General features: G+C 33.8%; 1 protein-coding gene across 3 annotated transcripts in view; it reads right to left on the bottom strand.

The window, feature by feature from the left end:
* LOC150103156 (AP-1 complex subunit gamma-1-like) overlaps positions 1–21,168 on the bottom strand; it is a 418,791-nt gene that overhangs the window by 61,158 nt on the left and 336,465 nt on the right. For all 3 annotated transcript variants that reach the window (XM_090398388.1, XM_090398390.1, XM_090398391.1), the window contains 2 exons: positions 7,913–8,057; positions 2,516–2,657 (listed from right to left, as the gene is read on the bottom strand). In XM_090398388.1, the coding sequence (XP_090254514.1) occupies positions 2,516–2,657; positions 7,913–8,057 (287 nt within the window). The remainder of the gene's footprint in view (positions 1–2,515; positions 2,658–7,912; positions 8,058–21,168) is intronic.

Genomic DNA, 21,168 nt, shown 5'->3' with positions numbered 1-21,168 from the left:
TGATTTCTGACTTAAGATTGGCCTGTTGGAACAGAACCCATGTATATATGGTACAGGTAACTTACATTAATTCTTCAGGATTTTCACTTGGGCTGCAGCATCCAAAATATGACAGCAATGCATGCTATGTTTCAACTTTGATCTAGTACATTAACTCTTTCATCCACCTCCACATTCAAAAATCCAGTCTTCATGCTACAGAGACCTGAAATCAACAGGCAGTTAATTTAAGACTGGAAAAAATGTGGACGAGTGTCACGAAATTGGAAGTACATCATGTTGGATGCCATGTAGACAAATGTACATTACAGCAGCAGTAATTCATATTACAAAAATCCTAATAAATGTCATGTAAGATGACCTTTAAAAATAAACATATCAATGAATTTATCACAGACAATGCCACACCAAACACTGATACAATACTGGAAATGACTTCCACAGTGGAGTGAGAATTTGCTTTTCTCTCATTTAATCTCTGGAGAACTGTGCCACACTTCAACTTGGAATCCTTCAATTTGAAAAATGTTGCTGGTATTCATCAACAATACTTCCATTGCAAAATCTATAAACATACAACATATTAGAATTAGAAAATGTAAATTGCAAGCTAAGCAGGCAATGCACGGAAGTACTACATCATGTATTGAGGACAAAGCCAATATTTTTGAGAAATCTATTGAAGACACGAATTATATGAATAAATAATTTACCATGTATATGTCTGCTTATTCTAATTTTATAGCAATGGAAGTATTTCTTTTAATAAATCAACTGGCATAGTACTTAACATTTAGTAGAGAAGCCATGTTCATATAGTTTTTTTTTTTTAACTCAAAATAATCTCAGTAAAGATGCCTGAATTCATTCAAGAGATTATGAATAGTAATATTAATAAATCGATGCACAAAATCAGTTTTATTCTTGTTAAAATGCTGCAAGCACTGTTCAGATTTTCGTGTGAGTGCATTTTTGATCTGCTGTGAGCAAGCATGGCTGCTCAATTGCAGACTGCTGTATACTAAGCATGATGTGATGAATTAGTGAAGACCAAACTTGATGTAAAATCATCCTTTTTTTTTTTTTAACTGCTGAAGATGTTTCATCATTTTAACGATTCATTGAAAACCCAAGTGTTCAATGACTGCAGAGAGAGGGCACATAACCACTCAGTGAACCAGGAAACACACTTCTTTTCTAACATTTTTTGTCTGTATTCTCTCAGAGCATATGCTGGCTTACTTGCTAGGAACTTTTTTCTTCATTTCGATAACTGCCTTTTAACTTCCAGCACACCATGGACTTCTGATTTTTCTATCCTTATACACAACTTTAATACATGCCTGTCTGACTGAATCAATGTTTTCTTTGTGGTCTACCAATGAGTCTCATAGGTTTGGTTCTTGCTTTTAAACTTTCATTTTTCTTGAATGATATTTGTAACACTTCAGTATGCCATTCACCTCTGAAAGCTGCTCAACTGTAATTCTTTTCAAAATTTTTACACACACTTTACAATATGATATTCAAATTTTATCCTGTTCAAAACCTATAGTGATTGCTTCCTATCTCAAAATCTCCTGTATACATTTTTCCTGAACTAGCATGAAGATATCACTATTGACAATAACATCAATGAGCCTCCCCCACGTGAGTTTGCACATATCTTTGTTGAAATATGGTGTTAGTTTTCTGTTCAGTACATGGACTAGTCAATTACTATCATGTATTTTTTAATAGCCTTGTAATTTTCTCAAAATTTTTCTAAGATTTCTATATGTCTATATTCTTATCAAACTTGGCTGTTTAGATCTCCAATAAGGATTATCTTATCATTTATGTCAACTGCCTTCTCTAGTGATTTGAAAAATCACTCATTTCTTCCTTAGTAAAACCTCTTGTGGGACAACAATAGTCACATATAAATCTTATTGTGCTATACATCATTTCGATGTCTGTCCACATCACCACTTAATTCTGCCTACTATTCAAGATTATCCTCATGTTTAGTGTTGAATACTATAGGTATTCCTTCCTTTTCCTGATCATTACTGTCTGAAGATAACATCCTGTTTTTGTTCTTTAGAAGAATCTCACCTGTTTGTCTTCTTTGTTTTGGTAACATCAATTATGCCAGTGTACTTCTCTAATTATTTTCTAAGCTGAAAAGAGTGAGGGGGGGGGGGCGTCTTGTTTAAATGGACAATGCCTCACCAGCATGGTACTTCATCCTGTTGCACTATCTTTGTTTTCTGGTTTAATCTGATATAGAATACAACTCAATCGGCTAAATCCCAAATTGACAGCATATCCATTCATTCAGTATCCACACAGATACTGAACATAGCACATACAAATGGGGTGTGTGCCACAAGAAGCTGAGGACTGGATATTAAATTATAAGTCCTAGTCAATTCTTTGCTTTCCTTAAAAGAGTATGTGCATGATTCCTCATGGTTGTCTAGCTTTGACATTTAAGTATATGGAAATGATTTCATAATTAAAAAAGAATTACCTTGTGTTGGAGAACTGAGGTCCAAAACTCCTAAAAGATCTAATAAATCTGAATTGCCTGTCGAAGTAACAGCTGGATTTAAGATTTCAGGAGTTTTTCCTACATTATCACTGGATCCTCCCAACAGATCTAGCAATACGTTCTTCAAAAAGGCAAAACATAAAAGCATTTTAAATTCACTGTTCTATGTACAATATTTCAAGTATTAAATATATATTTTTTTAAATTAGTGCATTAATATTGATTGTTTATGATAAACTATAAAATCAATAAAAATGAATATGAACTTATAATGAATATGTGTACATATTCATTATAAGTATTAATTCATCCAAATTGAATAGCATAAAAAATGCAGTCACTTGATGTTATAAAAAGCAAGAAATTGTTAAAACATTTCTAAAGAGATATATCAATGAAGAATTGCTCAGAATAAATACCTGTGAATCATTCATAAGAACTTTTCTCTAGAATTTTTTTACATGACTGAGAAAGCTAAAAGTGATTTCTTGCAACCAAGTTTTTTTTTTTAATAAGTAATCATAGCAATATGCAATTAATATGCTTTAATTTATCTAAGATATCAATTGGTCATGCTATTAATGCTTCATCAACACTTGTAACTTTTCTTAGAAGACTGTTTACCACTTGTTCTTTTGACAGAACATATGTAGCACTGTTGCATTTTTATTCCACTTAGAATGACTTATGACTTAGAATGAACCATGGAACATCAGAAATTATGTCCATGTTTCAAATTTGTCATTATTAGGTGTTTACTGATTTCAAAGATTTCATGTAAACTTCTGACTGGAGAAAATCCAATCTGTAATCTTCATGATCTGCTAATCTCAAATTTTATTTTGATGGTAACAGATTTTTAGGCATCATTTACATTACCTGTGGAGCATAGAGATTACTTCATTCTCTTGATGTAACATGGACTGCATATGAATTCTGTTTATAATAACAACAACCACCAATTATTTTCAGCTTCAGGCGAACTGGGTGTTCCAAGATTTTGTACAAAAATATGCACTCCTCTGATGCTGCCAGTGAATAAGTTTCCTATTGGTGCTGTTGATGATTTAAGAGCATTTCCAATCACTGCTGTTTACCACAAGTTGCCTCTGAAAGCTCTTCATTCATCTATGACTTATTTGTTCTTAATATAAGGACCTTGATGCTGGGTTGTGTTACTGGTAATGTAAATGCCTACTTTTCTTTATCAATTTTCTGTATACAGAAAAGTAACTAATCTATCATTGCATCCTTTCTGATTCATCATATAAGAACATAAATTTCCAATGAAAATTCTATTTTGTCATTACACACACACACACAGTTCAGAACATATCTTCACAATGCTTCATAAACACATTAGTTATTGGGAAAGGAAAGCAGTAAAATCCCACTGCCAAATCCAAATTTTGATTATGTAGTTTTTTAACATAAGCTCTTTCATTTAAAAAATAAGCTGCATATTTGCATAATTTCTAATCTGTAAAGAGAATTTTTATTTAAATAATGTAAGAATGACAATTAGCATATTTATGGACAATTTTATACACATTATTATTTATTATCACTAAATGTGTAGTATTTAATAAATTTAGTTTAATCCTTTATCCAAGTGTAAGCAAACAAAGTTTGTGCCTGAAGTATCTTCAGGACTGAGGCAACTCTTGGCATTAATGCACAGCATTATACATGTCCATAAGGAGATGTGCTTTGCATTATGGGATATACTGAGACAAGGAGTGATGAAAGCTTAGTCATCTTTATCACAAGTTGCCTCAGTCCTGAAGATACTTCAGGCGCAAACTTTGTTTGCTTGCAATTGGATAAAGGATTAAACTAAATTTATTATAGTCTAACCAAGTGAAAAAAAAAAAGTTTTCCAACATGTGTAGTATTTCTTTTTCAGAGAAAAGTGTTCCTTTTAAATATCTTTTCAAGTGCGTGTGTGTTAACAAAACTATATATATAATAATATATGAAACATAAGAGTGAGTCTTTTTGGTCATTAGGTAATAAAACTAAAATATTTTATAGAAATAAATTTAATTAATTAATTCAGTGTAATACTAATTGCAAATGAATAATTCAGAGTAAGTTATGTATCAAGATGAAAGGCAACTAAATACAGTATTCTACAAAGTGTTGAACAAAATTTTGAAACTCAAAATTAATTTATAAATTCAAATGTCAGATGGTACAGATAAGTTTACAAAACTGTAGCTGTAAGCAAGTATAAAAACAGGCAATAGAAAGAATGAAACTATATCTATCTAAATGGCTTAAGTGGCTTCTTCTTAAATAGTTTAAGAAGAAGTACGGCAGAACATTGTTAATAATGGTTAGTGTGGACCTCTTGCAATAAGTTTTTGGGCTTTATGAAGAAGCCATGTAATAATCTTTTATCCCTTTTAATATCAGTGACATAAGAGAAGTCACAAAACTGATAACATAAGAACTGAGCAAATCATTATAGAGAAAAAAGGACCCTATTGATGTTGTTTGAATAACAGAGGTTACAGCACTTGAAGAAACCAGTGTAAGAAAGACACTGTTCCAAAGAGCTGATATAGCTGCAATGCATTGACATAAGATTTTATGCTATCCATAGGAGACAGAAAACCTAATGTGAGACATGCAAATTAATATTAGTATTACTTCCAAGCATCCATGGAGTACAAAGGCTAATTGCAAGAAGTCAAACACTCACAAACCAAAATTATAACAATAAGGGATAATAGTATTTTCAGGGAGGATATATATGGAACAGAATGGGAGGAGTTTTGCTAATGATAGAGAAGAAATGAAGCTAAAAAAAGTGCATCAAGAGGATAGGCATGCAGAGAGCAATTCACTTGAAAGATATCTGGAGTGAGACAGAGATAGGACCAAATATATAGTTGGTTGCTACTACAAGCCAGGGTATATAAGACAATGTAGATGGAATGTATATACATGCATCATGGAAGGTGGGTAGACTTCAACTATGGGGACATACACTGGAAGGAGGAATGGTCATAGGGAGGGAAGAAATGGAAATTTGTATGATGAGTTTGAGAGAAGGCAGGTGGTGATATACTACAGGACTCACTAACTGGTTCTATGCTGTTTAGTTGATATATCATTGATACAGGAAATGATTTAAGGAGAAATATTCAGTTTGCAGATGATGAAAAGTTGTTTAATTTATGCCTCAGTTCTGGAAAAGTGCTAAGGAAGTAGAAAGAGAACAAATTAGAGAATAGAGAATTATGATAATAGGGTGATATACCTTTTTCCTACTTGTATAAGGGAGATATAGTGTATGATCCCTGCATTAATTTAACTTTGGTATCTCTTACGGGTCTGCCACCTACTGATGAGACCTAGATAAAGGTTGAAACCAGTCTGGGTAGTGGGCCTTCCTATAATGCATAGTATCATATACGTCCGAAAGGGTGTACTTTGCATCATGAGATACAAAGGCAATTAATGTGAAGTCCTTTAGTCTCTATATACAAGTAGCCCAGTCATGAATGTACTTCACATGCAAATTTTGTTTGCTTATACTTGGATAAAGGATAAAACAAGAATATAATTTCTTGACAAGTTTAATTTAAATTGATTAAATTCCATATTAAAATTTTATTTAGCCTAGAACTATATGAAAATGAAGGAAGAAATGGAAGAGACAGTTTGCAACCAAATAATAAAATATATAATGATAGAGAATTCATCATCAGTGCCCATTGGTGTCTGATGCTTGTTTCACTATTCTGTGCCATTTCTCTCTGTTCACTGTCAGATGATTCAAAACCTGGAAACTCTTTACACATCATCTGCTCACTGTCACCTTGGCTGTCCTTCTGTTAATACGATTCACTGTATCACGCACCGAGATTTTGATCTTTCTAATGTTATCCATTCTGCAGATATGCCCTAAAAACTAATTTCCTTCAAATTATTTTCTGCATTAGATTCTCTTTGTAGTTTACTTTGCTATAAAGTTCTTCATTTGTTTTCTTTTGTGCACCCGTCCAATTCATAAAATCTTTCTATAACATTTTCTTTCAATAGCCAATATTCATCTTACAGTCTTTGACTATTACCCGTGAATCACAATCACACAGAGTGTTTGTGAATATGCATCTTTCCAGCAGTTTCAGTGCTTTGTGAAAAAAGGCTCACTGATTTACTTTTCCATATCTTGTCCACTGCCTGTAAATTTATTTTTGTTTGTAAAAAAAAAAAAAAAATATATCTTCGTTTTATAGTCTAAATCTCTGAATACTATTGTTTTAGTTTTTTCTATATTCATTATTAGCCCATATTTCCTTCTTTTCAGGGATATTGAGTCTCCCTGTCTTGTGCCCCTTGCTTTTTAGAGCTGTCTTCCTATTTCTCCACACTTTCTCAAAGAAGCCTCTGCATTATTATTAATGTTTTGAAACAGACATCAAGTTCTTGTCCACTCCATAAGACTGAAGTACAGCCATGCCTTTCTGATCTATACAATAGAGGATTACTAATGTTTAATTCTATTCATTCACTTATAATTATAACGTATTTATTAAAATATAAAAGTGCTAAAACCAAATGCTGAACAGCTACCAGAGCACAAAACACAATGATCATATTTCTTTCCTTTGTTAAATAATGAAGGAAAATGAATATATAGTTTCTAAAAGAGATATGGACTGATAATCAGTATATAATTTGTAAAGGCATAGAGTACCAAAGAAAAAGTATATCTACAGAGAGAGAGACGGTAATTTAAAACAGCTAGAAGAGAACAAAACAGAGATAGAAAGAGGGGAAGAGGATTATTATCCACAACAAGGGATAGAACATATGCTTTTGTCAGGATTCAAATTATTTTGATGCCAATAAGTATACAAATGTTAAAAGTTGTATATACTAAAATGCAATTTAAAAAACCATTTCATTAAAAAAAATCTCATATTTTGTTTTATGTATGAACATTTGTACACCTCAGATAATGATTATTCATGAAGTAATGAAATCTGTAAAAATAAAATAAATAAAAATTTTAGTACAAAATGAGAAGCATCCTACAGTATGTAGAAACTTGCTGGGAATACATTTTAAAAAAGAGATCTACCTTGACAAGCTCCAATGTTGTTCTAAAACAGAAAAAAAATATAATTTAAAAAAAAAAAAAAAAAAGAAATGAAAGAAAGGAGGATGAAAGAGAAGCTGTTTTGGTGGATTTATCCAAACCTGCATAATTCTACTCCAGCTTCCTAAATTTTGAGGAACTCAGATGATTTTTTGCAGTTATTTTTGAAAATCACTAAAGATCATTATTCTTATGTTATTTAAATGCACCTTGGTATATACATTAAATGGGTACTTATTTATAATGATAATCATTCTTACTGAATTTTCGATCTGTGTATCACATTCTGGTTCTTTTATGCTTGCATCACCAGACACTTCTTCTTCTGAAGCTTGCCCATTCTGTGTTATGGAGCCAGTCTGGGTTTTGCTTTCCATTTGTGGCATATGTTCCAAAATACTTGGCCTACAGCAAAAACAAAACATCTTAAGTTAAAATCAAATTGAGGAAAAACAACTTGACAAAAATTAAAATGATCATGCATCCCATGATTTTATTCAACTCTCTCTCTCTCTCTCTCTCCCCCTCATGCTGAAAATTAACCATTATTTACATATCTTCTCATAGCCAAAGTAATTGCCAATCTGTTTGGTCAAGTGGATAGCATCTCCACTTTACAACCAATATGGAGGCACAAATCTCACTGTGGTATGAATGTTTACATATCTGAGTGGCTGATGAATTATCACTAGGATGAGACCACCACCTTGCTTACTAGAGACCATAATAAAATACAACACGAAAAAATGTAATTACTTTTTTAAATGGGAAAAAAAATCAAATACTACAAAAAACCTTTTAACTTCTAAGAGTTATTTTTATTTAAACAATTTATACTTATGTCTGCATGAGACGTGCTAATGTGTTTTAACTAAACTTGTTCCATGAATTAAAAAATATTGCTTTTCTGGTAATGAGAATGAAGTGTTACCCAAAAAGTTCCGAGAATCGGATGATTAAAAAAAATGTTACTTATTCTAATTTCTAGTTTCCACTAGAAAGTTTCAATTTCTAGTTTCGATAAAACTTATTTTCTTTCCCCCTTATTTTTATTATTTTTTGACATCCAAGACATTGTCCACAAGGAATCCCCCCCCCCCGGCCATTCAAACTGTCAACATTTACTGTGAGGTTTTGAAGGCTAAGAAGAGCATTCAGTGCAAATGTGTGGACAAGTAAAAACACAAATTTCTGGTGTTGTTACACTTTTGGACGTCCTTCACGTGGATCATCTTCAGGGCTGGTACGGCCATGTTTAAACTTGACAGCCAATTTCTTAATTGCCGAAAACAAAGGAGAAGTGTGCCCATAAGCTTTTATGAATTATGAATGAATTTCTTTTGATGTTAAACATTGTTTTACAAAGAATCTTATAACCACATGATACTCAATTTTATCCATTTCAAGGGATACAGACAAACACTTTTGCTTCAGACAGCTGTATAAAACAAACTACTTGATAGAATGACTTGCAATTTCACATGGATGTTATGAGAGATGTACCAACTTAGAAAAAAAAATCTTGCCGATAGTGTTGCCATCTATGGTCGAGGCTGAGAAAACTTTTCAGACTGTAGTAGAGAAATATCTGAAATACAAATAAACCTTTATATATTTTTATATACATTTATATATTTTTATGTAAACCTTCACTGACTATAGCAAAGCATTTGACTCCATAGAACATTACCCTCTTTTCTGTGCTTTGAAATACATGGGAATCGAGGAAAAATATATCCGACTACTTCAAACCATTTATGAAAATAAGCGAGGCATCTATCAGGTTGAAGGAAAGCAATGACTTCTTTAGGATGGAGAAAGAGACATCAAACAATGTGATCCCATTGCTCCCAAACTTTTTACAACAGCCCTCTAAGCCATTTTCAGGGATATGGATTGGGATGATTATGGTATTAATAATATTATTACTATTACATGACACCTCCAGGGAGTCCGAAGGCTCATTGAGGGAGGACACCCACTCTACAACTCTCCGTCCTCACCACGCAATCCACCAACTACAACTACTTTCATCTACACCAATGCCATCTACTGTCAACCACCACCAGTAGTAGTATTATTTTCACCAACAATCACAAATATCCATGCCCACGGCAGGATATGAACATGCAGCCTTTTGGCTGGAGAGCAGATACACTAACCACTCGGCTAACCAGGCCAGCAATATTCAGGGGAAGATGTTAAACAATCTACATTCTGTGGGTGGCATCGTTCTGTTTGCTGATCAATGAATTTAGCAAAAGAAACAAGGAAACAGGTCTAACATTAAATTATCATAAAACAAAAATATTGACAGACCATGAACATGTTCCCATTGATGTTGAAAATACTTAGTACAGATGATCTCCATGTCAAATCGCTTTGACCTTGAAATCCAGTGCAGAATAGAGTGCTTGGAAGAGCTACTGGGGAATGAGACAATGGATGATAGAGGGACCCCTCTATCTGTCTAAAAAAAAATTATTAGATATGATTGTCCTACCAACTTTGACTTATAGTTCCTAGACTTGGGCACTTAACCACAAAAAAAAAAAGCTCCAAGTTTGCCAAAGAGCAATGGAGAGGAGTTTATACAGATTAGATAGAATAAGGAACAAGGACTTAAGAGACCTAATAAAAATAAAATACAATAAAACCACGTAACTTCGGTAGGTCTCACCAACAAAAAACGCGCAAGTCGAATTCGCATAACTCGGGGTATAATTTTGCATGTAATTTATATACACACACATACAATTGGGACCAGAGGTTTACAAAAACACCTATATTTTTTAAGAAATATAATCATAATTGTAGTTTTTCGTACATAAAAAAAAGAAAGTTATTTTGATGTCGATGGTTTCATAAAATCTAATAGATTCGCTGATGGCATAATGTTTTTTTCTTGTCACGCAAAATTTCTTCATAGCAAGCTAATGATTTTTTTATTCCTAGCCTTGTGGCTACAATTCGTTCCTCATTAGAATCTATGTCCTCCAAAATCTGTAAACCTTTCTTTTATGATTGTTCTTACTGTGGATTCCTGTATATTGAACTTCTTTGCTAGCTCACAAATTTTCATTCCACCTTCAAAATCCTTAATAATGTTGAGTTTTGTTTCCAAAGTCAATGTTTTCTTTTCTTGCTAGCTGTAGAAGAATCAGACTTGCTTCTTTTGGATAACATTATTATTTTTTATGTGATAAAATTTTTATCAAGAACATAAAATTAAACAATCGCAGGGTTTGTCGACTATAAAAATCGTGTATGAATGGAGACCGCGCGAAACACGTCAGTGTTTGTTCACAGCATGTGCGACAATGGCGAATGCGGCCGGCGCTTGAAAGATAAGACTAGTGGCGAGGCGTGAAGCGGGACAGGAATACGTACATATAAGAAACCGCGTAACTCCGGATTCACGTAAGTCGGGGTATGACTGTACATCATTTGGAGAGCCAGAAAATCGAAATGGGATTAGGAAAGGCCACTTTGCAACATACAAAGATGATAGATGGTTAAAGAGAGGAACAGAGTGGCTGCCAAAAAGAGTCAGAAAACTTGGAGACATAGAAAAAAAAATGGAGATGATATCGAAAAATGGTTCAGTGTCACATGCACAACAGAGACCCAGGAGAGGAGAGAGTGGAAGAAGTTGGGGGTGAGGAGGCTTTGCCCTGCAGCAGGACATTTAGGCTAACAACAATGTTCCTACATGTTTGGTTTTAGGTATGTAATGGTTCATGTTTACCGCTTATTGTATTTTTTTGTTCTTCCTAAACCAGAAGCCGCCGCCAGCATAAGTGGTGAAACTAGTCTGTTTAACTATCTATATTATCATGACCTATTAAACCCAGTGTTAATTATTATTTGTCACAAGAATATCGATCTTCAGTTTTTATGTCACAATTATGATCTATGACTGTTTTTTTTTCCCTAGTAATCTTTCCTCCATTTCTAAGATTTTTTCAATACTTTCCAGAACATTTGGCCAACTTCAAGATATTTATCTTCTTTAAAAAAAAAAAAAAAACTGCCCATGACTTCTGTTCAGCTACTTTTATACACAACTTGGTTTTCTTAGATTTTCCTCTGTATTCTTTCAGGATACCCAACTTACTTGCTAGAAAGAAGCTTCCAATATGAGTTTTTGTTCTTTTCCTGGACTGTCTTTAACTTCTTTTATGTTCTAATTTTTTAGTCTTATTCTTGCAGACATCTTTACTGATGCCCTCTTGATTGAATCAGTATTTTCTTCAGATTGTGCCAGTAAGTCTAAAACATTTTGTTCGTTTTCAAACTTTCCTTTTTATCCAATATTTCTATCTTTCTCTCCAAATTCACCTCTGAAAGCTGCTAAACTAATTTTTTTATTTTTTAAATTCCATGGTATTTTTATCTTTTGCTTCTCAATATGATATTCATTTTTATCTTGCTTAATACTAAATGGTGATCACTTCCCATTTCAAAACCCCTGTACAATAATGTCTCCTGAACCAGCTTTAACAAGACTTTTCTTATTTTTCATATTCATTTTTAAAAAATTATGGAAACAACTATCATGTTATCATAAAACTCCAGTTTAACAAAAACCAAAATAATCACCTGAAGTTTCAACCTTCACATTAAGGTCAAAACCTAGATTATATACAAATATCCAAAGAAACGAGCTATGTTACAATCTACACAGTATGCTAAAGTCATACTAATTTGGTCACATGTTAACACTACCAACCTGACCACTTCTTCTTCAGCCTACTGAACCTCTAAAGTTCTTTGCTGAGCTCTTTCATTGCAGTCCTGTACTCTCATCTCAACTAAGTCTTTTTGGATATTATCCTGAATCTCCTCAACATTTCTTTCCAAATGTTCAAGCCATATCAATCTGCATGCTTTCATTTCATCAGCTAGAAGTGGGAATCTATATAGTTCATATAGTTGTTGATTATGTCATCTTCTCCATTCCCATTGTGTTCTCTTACAGGTCCATAGACTTTTCTGAGGATTTTATTTTCAAAGAAATGCAAAGCATTTGCATCTTGATCTGTTATGTTCCAGGTGTGTACTCCATATAAAACAATAGGTGTAATGATTGTCTTGTATCCACGGTATCCACATTGGACCTCCCTAGTTTCAAAGAATGGCAAAAAATCGAAAGGCAAAAATATATAAGGTTTGGGTTTGTTCAAATGCTCCAGACTCTACAAGTTTCATCCAGAATTTTTTCCTGCGTCGCAATGCAGTTCTGCTGCTGGAAAGCAAATTGTGTGGTGGTTAGCTGAGTTGAAATCAACCAAAGCAGTGGAGTGCAAGTTCCATCAAGTGTAAAAAAAGACAGCACTCAACCACAAGAGCATCCATTTGTGGAAAGAAAATTTCCCAATGACAGGAAGCGTTTCGAAACAACACGGAGAAGGGAAGAAGCCAATATCAAAAGAGAAGGTGGAGAGGATTTACAAAACCTTTGCATGAAGCCCGACAAAATCCATTAGGAGAGAATCACGTGAACCACAAATACCCCACTCCACCGTTCACAAGGTCATAAATTGCATCTACACATGTACAAAGTGCAAGAAACCAAGCAAAATGATAAGTCACAACGGGCGATGTTTGCAGCTGAAATTCTGGAATGTGTCGACAAGAATCCAGATTCTCTTTTCGGATGAAGCCACTTTTCATGTCAACAAAAAAGAGAACAGGCACAATGTTAGGATGTGGGGAGTGAAAATCCTCACTGTGTCATGGAACATGTGCATGACAGTCCCAAGATAAACATCTGGTGAGGTGTAATGCAAAACGCTATCACTGGCCCTTTTTTTTTTTTTTTTTTTTTTGTGGAAAGCAATATCAACAGGATGATTTACCTCAACATGCTGGAAATTTTTGTGTTTCCACAACTCAAAGACTTGCAACTGCACAATCCTCTTTCAACAGGATGGTGCCCTGCCACACTGACATTTGGTGGTCCATGCAACTTTTGACAGAGTCTTCTATCAGCAGTGGATCAGACCTGGAGGACTGATTGTCTGATCATCGTGATCATCAGATCTTACCCCACTTGATTTTTTTCTTGTGGGGTATGTGAAGGTCACAGTCTACGCAATGAAAGTGGAAAAGCATAGAGAACCTGAAACATTGCATTTCTGCTGCTGCTGCTGTGTCCTCCATCACTCCTGACATGCTTCAGAGAACCCAGTCAGGAATCGACTTGACATTGTGCATGCTACTAAAGCAGGACACGTAGAACTGTAATGATTTTTTTTTTTTTTTTTGGTTTTTTTTGCAAAAACTTGGTGAGTGTTCCTTCTCATTTGTACAATTTCAACACCATGGTCTATACACTTAAGTAGTAGTAACATGCTGAAACTAGGGAGTTCCAATGTGGTGACACCCTGTATTTCTGTTTTAACTCTGCTTGTAGAATTTTTGGAAGATAGCACATGATGCAGTGAATGATAAGATCTATTGGTAGCATGTATTCTAGCTTTTATTTCTGTACTAATTTTATTATCTCAAGTAATCAATGTTCCAAGATATATGAAGAAAATGACACTTAAATTTCATGTTATCACTGATAAACAGGTAATTTTCCCCTTTATTCGATTTCTGCTAACAGTTAAATATACAGTTTTATCCCGGTTGATTTGTAATCCTAGTTTTTCAGTAGCAGTTTTGAGTTTTCTAAATGTTATTCTAATGTCTTCAGCATTTTCTCCAACAAGACACATATATATCATCTACATATTTTAATATTACTGTTCTGTTTGTGTCACCTTTTAATGTTTCTCAAATACAAATATTTTTGTATTATGTGCCTAAGTAGTTGAAATGTTTTACTTGTTCCACAGGTTCTCTGTTCACAACGCAGTTGACATTTTAAACGATTCTACCTATTTTCATTGTCTTTTCTCTTTTTATTGCTGACCTTCATACCATATTTATTACAACAGTTATTCAATTTAGTCAGGGACTCTGGCAGACTTATGGCAGATTTATTTAGAAGTATAACATCTTTCACATAAAGCAAAGCGCTGACATTAACATCTCCAAATTTGATAACATGTTTAATTCTACCACTTTCATTCATAATGTGATCCATATAGATAATGAATAACAGAGAGAATAATGTACATCCTTGTCTCACACCAGATTTAAGATTAAACCATCTTCCTGTACTTCCTTCAATTCTAACTGCTGACTTACAACTCAAATAAAGACTAAGTATTGCTTGATATATAGCCCCAGTGACATGATATAACTGTAGCGTATTGAAAAGTTCTCTCTCTTGGCATCTTGTCATATGCCTTTTCCAGATCTACAAAACTTAAATACAGATCTTTGTTATATTCCCATGATTTATCAACTATTTGTCGTAAAGTAAAGATCTAATTCTGACAGCCACTATTTGGCATGAATTCAGGTTGTTTTTCACCAAGCTTTTCTTCCACAATTTTTCTCAACCGTTTCTCAAGTATACTTGCATAAATCTTACCAGGAACATTCAGTAATACCTCAGTAATTCTCACATTCAGTTTTATTTACCTTTTTATATATATGGGTACTATGAGAGCTCTACTCCAATCATCAGAAATTCGTAACTCTGTCCAGGCCTTCTGAACTATGCAGTGCAGCCACTGTAAGACTTTTATACCACCATACTTCAGCATTTCTGGTCAAATATCACCTACACCTGCTGTCTTTCCACATTTCAAGCCTTTTATGGTTTTTTCTACTTCAAGAATGGATATGTATGCCTGACTGTATGTCTGTTGAATGTTTTTTTACCACTGTGCTATCACTGCTTGTTTCATTTAGCAATTTCTCGAAGTAATTACTCCATACTTCAAGGATATCTTTTTTCTCCAGTTTTCATGTCACCTTTATCATCTCTAACTCCTTTTACAGCACTCTTTCCTCCATTTCTAAGCTTCTTCAACAATCTCCAGAATATCTTACCACCTTCTTGATATTTTTTTCTATGTTCTTGCCAAAGTCTTCCCATGACTTTTGTTTAGCTAGTTTTCTTACATTTGTCTCTGTATTCTCTAAGAGCACAAGCTAACTTATTTGCCAGGAACTTTTCATACTTTCTTGTTTTCCTTCACTGCCTCTTTAACTTCATGTGTCCACCATGGAGTTCTGATTTTTCTATCCTTGCAGACAACCTCACCACACGCCTCTCTGGCTGAATCAATCAGGATTTTCTTCAAGGTTTGCCACTGAATCTCCAAGGCTTGGTTACTGTTCTCAAACTCTTTCATTTTCCTTCAATAATCTTTGTCTATTTTATTCTACAGTTCACATCTGAGAGCTGCTCAACTTTTATTCGATTTAAAACTTTCTTACATGTTATTCTTTTCAATATGAAATTCAATTTTATCCTGCTCAAGACTAAACGGTAATCATTTCCAATTTCAAATCCTCTGTACACTCTGGTGTCCTGCACCAGGGAGAAAACATCACTATCAACAATAACATAGTCAATGAGACTTTTCTTATTCCTCGTCTCTTCTCTCCATGTGAATTTGTGCACATTTTTATGTTGGAACATGGTATTAGTAATAACCATGTCCTGAGCAGAAATCCAACAGGTATTTGCCATTATTATTAGCTTTGCTCTTTTCTCCAAATTTTATCAAAATATGTTTGTATGTCTGACAATCATTTCCTACTCTGCTATTTAGATCCCCAACAAGAATAAACCTTTCCTTTTTCATTGTGTCAGTTGCTTTCTCTAAAGCATCAAAAAATTCCCCCACTTCTACCTTAGTAGAACCTTCTGTGGGACCATAGGCACAAATTAGTCTCATTGTCCAGTTCCCCATTCTCATATTTGTCCACATCACTCTACTTGAGACTGCCTGCCATTCAAGAAGATTAGCCTCGTATTTAGTTTTTACTATGAATACTATGGCTGCTACTCCTTTTCCTTGATTGTCATTACCTGAATATAACATTTTGTATTTATTGCTCAGAAAGATCTCACCAGTTTTTGTCTTTTTTTGTTTCAGTCACTCCTATTATGTTGATCTGGTGCTTATCTAATTCCTCAGCCTAGTTCCATTTCTTTGCCATTCAGGCTTCTTATGTTGAAAGTACTGATCTTTAACTCTGGTGATATTGAGTTGGGGTGTGTTTTCAGATTTGTTCCAGTAGCTGACTTTTCACTGTTTGCTCTGGTTTCCTGGTGAAAACAACGTTTAAACGGGTGACGACCCAGCTAGCATGAAATTTTGTCATGTTGTACCATCATTTTTTATTTTGGTTTAACCAATAAGAATACAATTTGGTCGGCTAAATCCCAAATTGCCAGCCCATCCTCGTTTGTTCAGTATCCAGGTAGATACCCAACAGGGTGCACCACTAGGTGAGGATTGGACATTAGGTCAGAAGCCCTGGTCGGTTCTCTGCATTCCTTTAAAGGCTATGTGGAGGTCTCCTCTCAGTTATATAGCTTTGATCCTTATGCACCCTTTTTTCTATAGTTTATCAATAAAATATGGACCTGCAGATTATATCTCCCCACCCCCAAGTATCTATCTAAGTGTAAAAATCAGGTCACCTGTCCATCTATTTGTTTGGAATCCTACTTGATATGGACCTATATTTTCTTCAGTATAAGACTGGATTCTTTTTAGTATAACATTAGGTTTTCTGCTGATACTATACTTTTATGCTATTCTTGATATGAATCCAAATGTTTTCAATATTTTCATTCTCTTCAGCAGCATATTTTTCAATTTCTGTTTTAATTCACGCTTATATTTTCTTCTCTGTTTTGTTTTATCTAGTTTGTTAATATTGTATATCAGCTGATTTGCATGTGCTGAAAAATATTTACTGTTTATTTTAATCTTAAGAATAACACCAATTAGAAAATGACCACTATCACACTCAGCTTCACTGATGCTCCAAATATTCTGAAGCATAAGTTGAGTGAAATTCCTATGTCTTTTACTGATTATGATATGGTCTATTTGATTGAATGGCCATTCATCAAGAGATTTCCATGTTTGTTTGTGTATGTTCTTCCTCATAAAAATAGTGCTGTTTATTATTAAATTTCTGGATGTGGGCCAAATTAATTAATCTTGTTCCATTAGTATTTGACTTTTCATGCAGGTTTTGGTACCAATGATTTTTCATATATTTCTTCTTTTCCATTTTTTTATATTAAAATCGTCTAATAAAATCATTATATCCTGCAATGGAATTTTTTTTTGAGGATTAGAGGAGTTTTTCATAGAATTTATCTTTTATTTCCTCTTCTTCATGTATATTAATAAAGGGTAACTTGAACAATTTTGCTTATTCCCTTAGCTTGTTTATTCTTTCATTAAAAGCTTCAAATTTAATCAGAGGTGACTAAAATTTTTTACCTAATGATGAAACCTGTTCCAAATTGATGTTTATGAGAGATGTTTCTGTCATAAAGTAACAAAAAGGTTCTCTTTCTTTAAATTACCTTTTCTTGTCCATTGTGTCTCTTGTATATCCATTTTACTGGTCTGGTTGGTCGAGTGGCTAGTGTATCTGCTCTCCAGGCAAAAGCTGCGGGTTCGAATCCCACAGTAGGCATGGATGTTTACTATTGTCTGTGGAAATACTAGTGGTGGTAGATGTGGTAGGCAGTAGATGGCATTGGTGTAGTTGCAGTTAGTGGAATGAGCTGTAGTCAGGCAGAGTTATAGAGTGGGTGCGCTCCTCCTCGATGAGTCTTTGGACTCCCTGGAGGTGTCATATAATAATAATAATTTTATAACTATGTAATTCACATATAATTTCTTGAAATGCTTTAACTCTGTACAAGCTTGTCACATTATGTGAACCTATTCAGAAACCATTATTCCAAGGCATGGATAAATATCAATTTAAGTCCATCCATTGAAGATTACTTGATACATGTTTTGTGCCTAGTTGATTTTTTAAGAGATAGGGGTCATTAGCCCCATGCTCAACCCCTAACCTAGAGGACCAGGACTGACTCTCTTTGTCTAACACTTTCCCTACTTGCCTGGCTTGGGAGACCCTATTGGTAGCAACAGGGTCTTCTAAGCCAGACATGATACTGCCAGTATAGTTCACAGGATAAATGAAATGCACAAGTGTCCCCCCTTGACAAAATGCCATTCTGGGGGGGGGGGGGTCGACTGATGGGAGAGATAGGGGGGGAGAAACTTACTACATCAAAGCTAGATTCCTGCTATTTCTTAGAAATAATTAAGAGAAATTAAGCTGGAGATTACTCACAGATTAATTAGAACAAAAAAATAGTATTGAAAGCGGTTAATAAAGGGTGAAATTATTGCTTAGTATTCTGAAGTGAGGATTTGCTGAAGAACTTATGTGAGCTGAATGTTGTGCATTCATAATTGTTCCCATAATTTTTTTTAAAAAAATGAATGCTGATCACTGTGTAACTATGACAAAAAGGATTATGCACATCTTTAAAATGGAACCTGTTTGTAATGAGTAATCCACCATGCAGCAAAAAGAAATTTAGCATGTATTTACAAATTATTAAAAAAATATTGCTTTATGTATAACATTCATTTCCTATGCTGCACTGTGAAAAAGCCATTCTCCAACAAGAATGGGCTTTTCCATTTTATCAGTTGCCTTCTTTACAGTCTCAAAAAATTCCTCTACCTCTTTCTTAAGAGAGTCTTCTGTGGCACTACAGGCACAAATAAGTCTCATTATCCAACTTCCCAGTTTAAAATTTGCCAGCATCATCATTTCAATTCTGGTCATTACCAAGTTTATCTTTGTGTTAAAATGTTGAATACTATAGTTACTCCTGTCTTTGCCCTGATCATTACTGCCCGAATACATATTGTTACTAGTATTTCAGCTGTTTTCATCATGCTAGTAATTATATCAACATGGTACTTTTAATTCTTCTGTATATTCCAATTCTTTTCTCTTAATATTTCTTATGCTGATGGTGTTTTCAATTCTGCTGATGTTGGGTTATATTCTAGTAGAAAGATAGTTAGAATTTATTGTCTTCCCTTTACATAAAGTTCAATGATAAACTAAAGTTTTATGCATGACTACATGAGGATTAACTTTTTTTTTTGTAGATAAGACAATTCTCAGACTTCAAGTAGCCAGTGATACAAGCACATCTTTGATGTAAAATATAATAAATAATTTATTATCCCATGACAAACACACTGATGCATCCACAGATACATTTATAACAAACTTATGATATATGGTAAGTTATCCACTGAAAATTTTTTCATACTTTTATTTTAAATTCCAGCATTTTACCTTAATCAAAATTTTGCTAATTCTATTTTTTAATGAAAATCTGAAATTAACAGACCCATCACAGCTGTTAATTATAACTACTTCGTCTGATATGAAAGACAAGTGAATGTGAGCTAGCTATCATGTCTGATGTAACCATGCTATGTAATTTACTAATTCAAATGTAAAACATTTGAACTCATATACTGTATATGATTAAACAGAATATTTACAAGAATGAAAATGTAAGTATTCTGTTTCAAATTACCACATTCTTTTGTTAGTGAAAAATATATTGTGAGAAAAGCACAAAAATAGATGTAATTTTTCTTTTATGCAGTTGTGTATCGTTAATATATTATGTTCATGTGTAGTGTTAATTTTCAATGAAGTCAATGCAGTAGAAATTCATTTGTAAGTTAGTGTATCCAAGATAAGAGTGGCAATTTAATGTCTATGCATGTTTAGAATACATAATTTAAAAAGATTTCTTAATTCACTGAAAGTGTGAGATTTTACTGCTTTCAAACAGAGCTGCAGTGAAGATAACATGTAATGGAAGAGGCTTGTCTCATTTCATCACTGAAGTGGAAACCAAAAGTATTATGCATAAATATATATATTAGGGTTACCAAGTAATTTTATAAGCTTGGTTATTTAACTCCAAATCCCAAGTATGCAAACAATTAAGTTTGCACCTGAAACATAGTTCAAGTCTAAAGGTGGTACAACACCAGGGCAACTCATTGTAAAGGTGGGTAAAGCTCTGATCACTATTCTTAGTATTTTCCCATAATGTAAAGCACATCTCACTAAAAGATGTATACTGCAATACATTATGGGTGGGGTCACTACCCAGACCAGTTTCAAACTTTTTTGAGGTCTCCTCAGTGAGTAGCTAGACCCTAAATACCAAGGTTTAGTAATACAGAGCCTTATCAACTTTACCTATAGAAGTTGCTACAAGGTGTTTTTATTTTTAAAAAGAATCTCTGGAGGAGATATAGATGTAATTAATTTTTTAACTTGGGGATACTATATATTAGGGTTACCAAGTAATTTTATAAGCTTGGTTATTTAACTCCTAATCCCAAGTATGCAAACGATTAAGTTTGCGCCTGAAACATAGTTCAAGTCTAAAGATGGTACAACACCAGGGCAACTCATTGTAAAGGTGGGTAAAGCTCTGATCATTATTCTTAGTATTTTCCCATAATGTAAAGCACATCTCACTAAAAGATGTATACTGCAATACATTATG

The sequence above is a fragment of the Typopeltis vanoorti genome, chromosome 9 (assembly GCF_054136105.1).
Source record: "Typopeltis vanoorti isolate ZY-2024b chromosome 9, IOZ_Tvanoo_1.0, whole genome shotgun sequence".
Taxonomy (NCBI): domain Eukaryota; kingdom Metazoa; phylum Arthropoda; class Arachnida; order Uropygi; family Thelyphonidae; genus Typopeltis; species Typopeltis vanoorti.
This window is presented reverse-complemented; position numbering and strand designations above follow the sequence as displayed.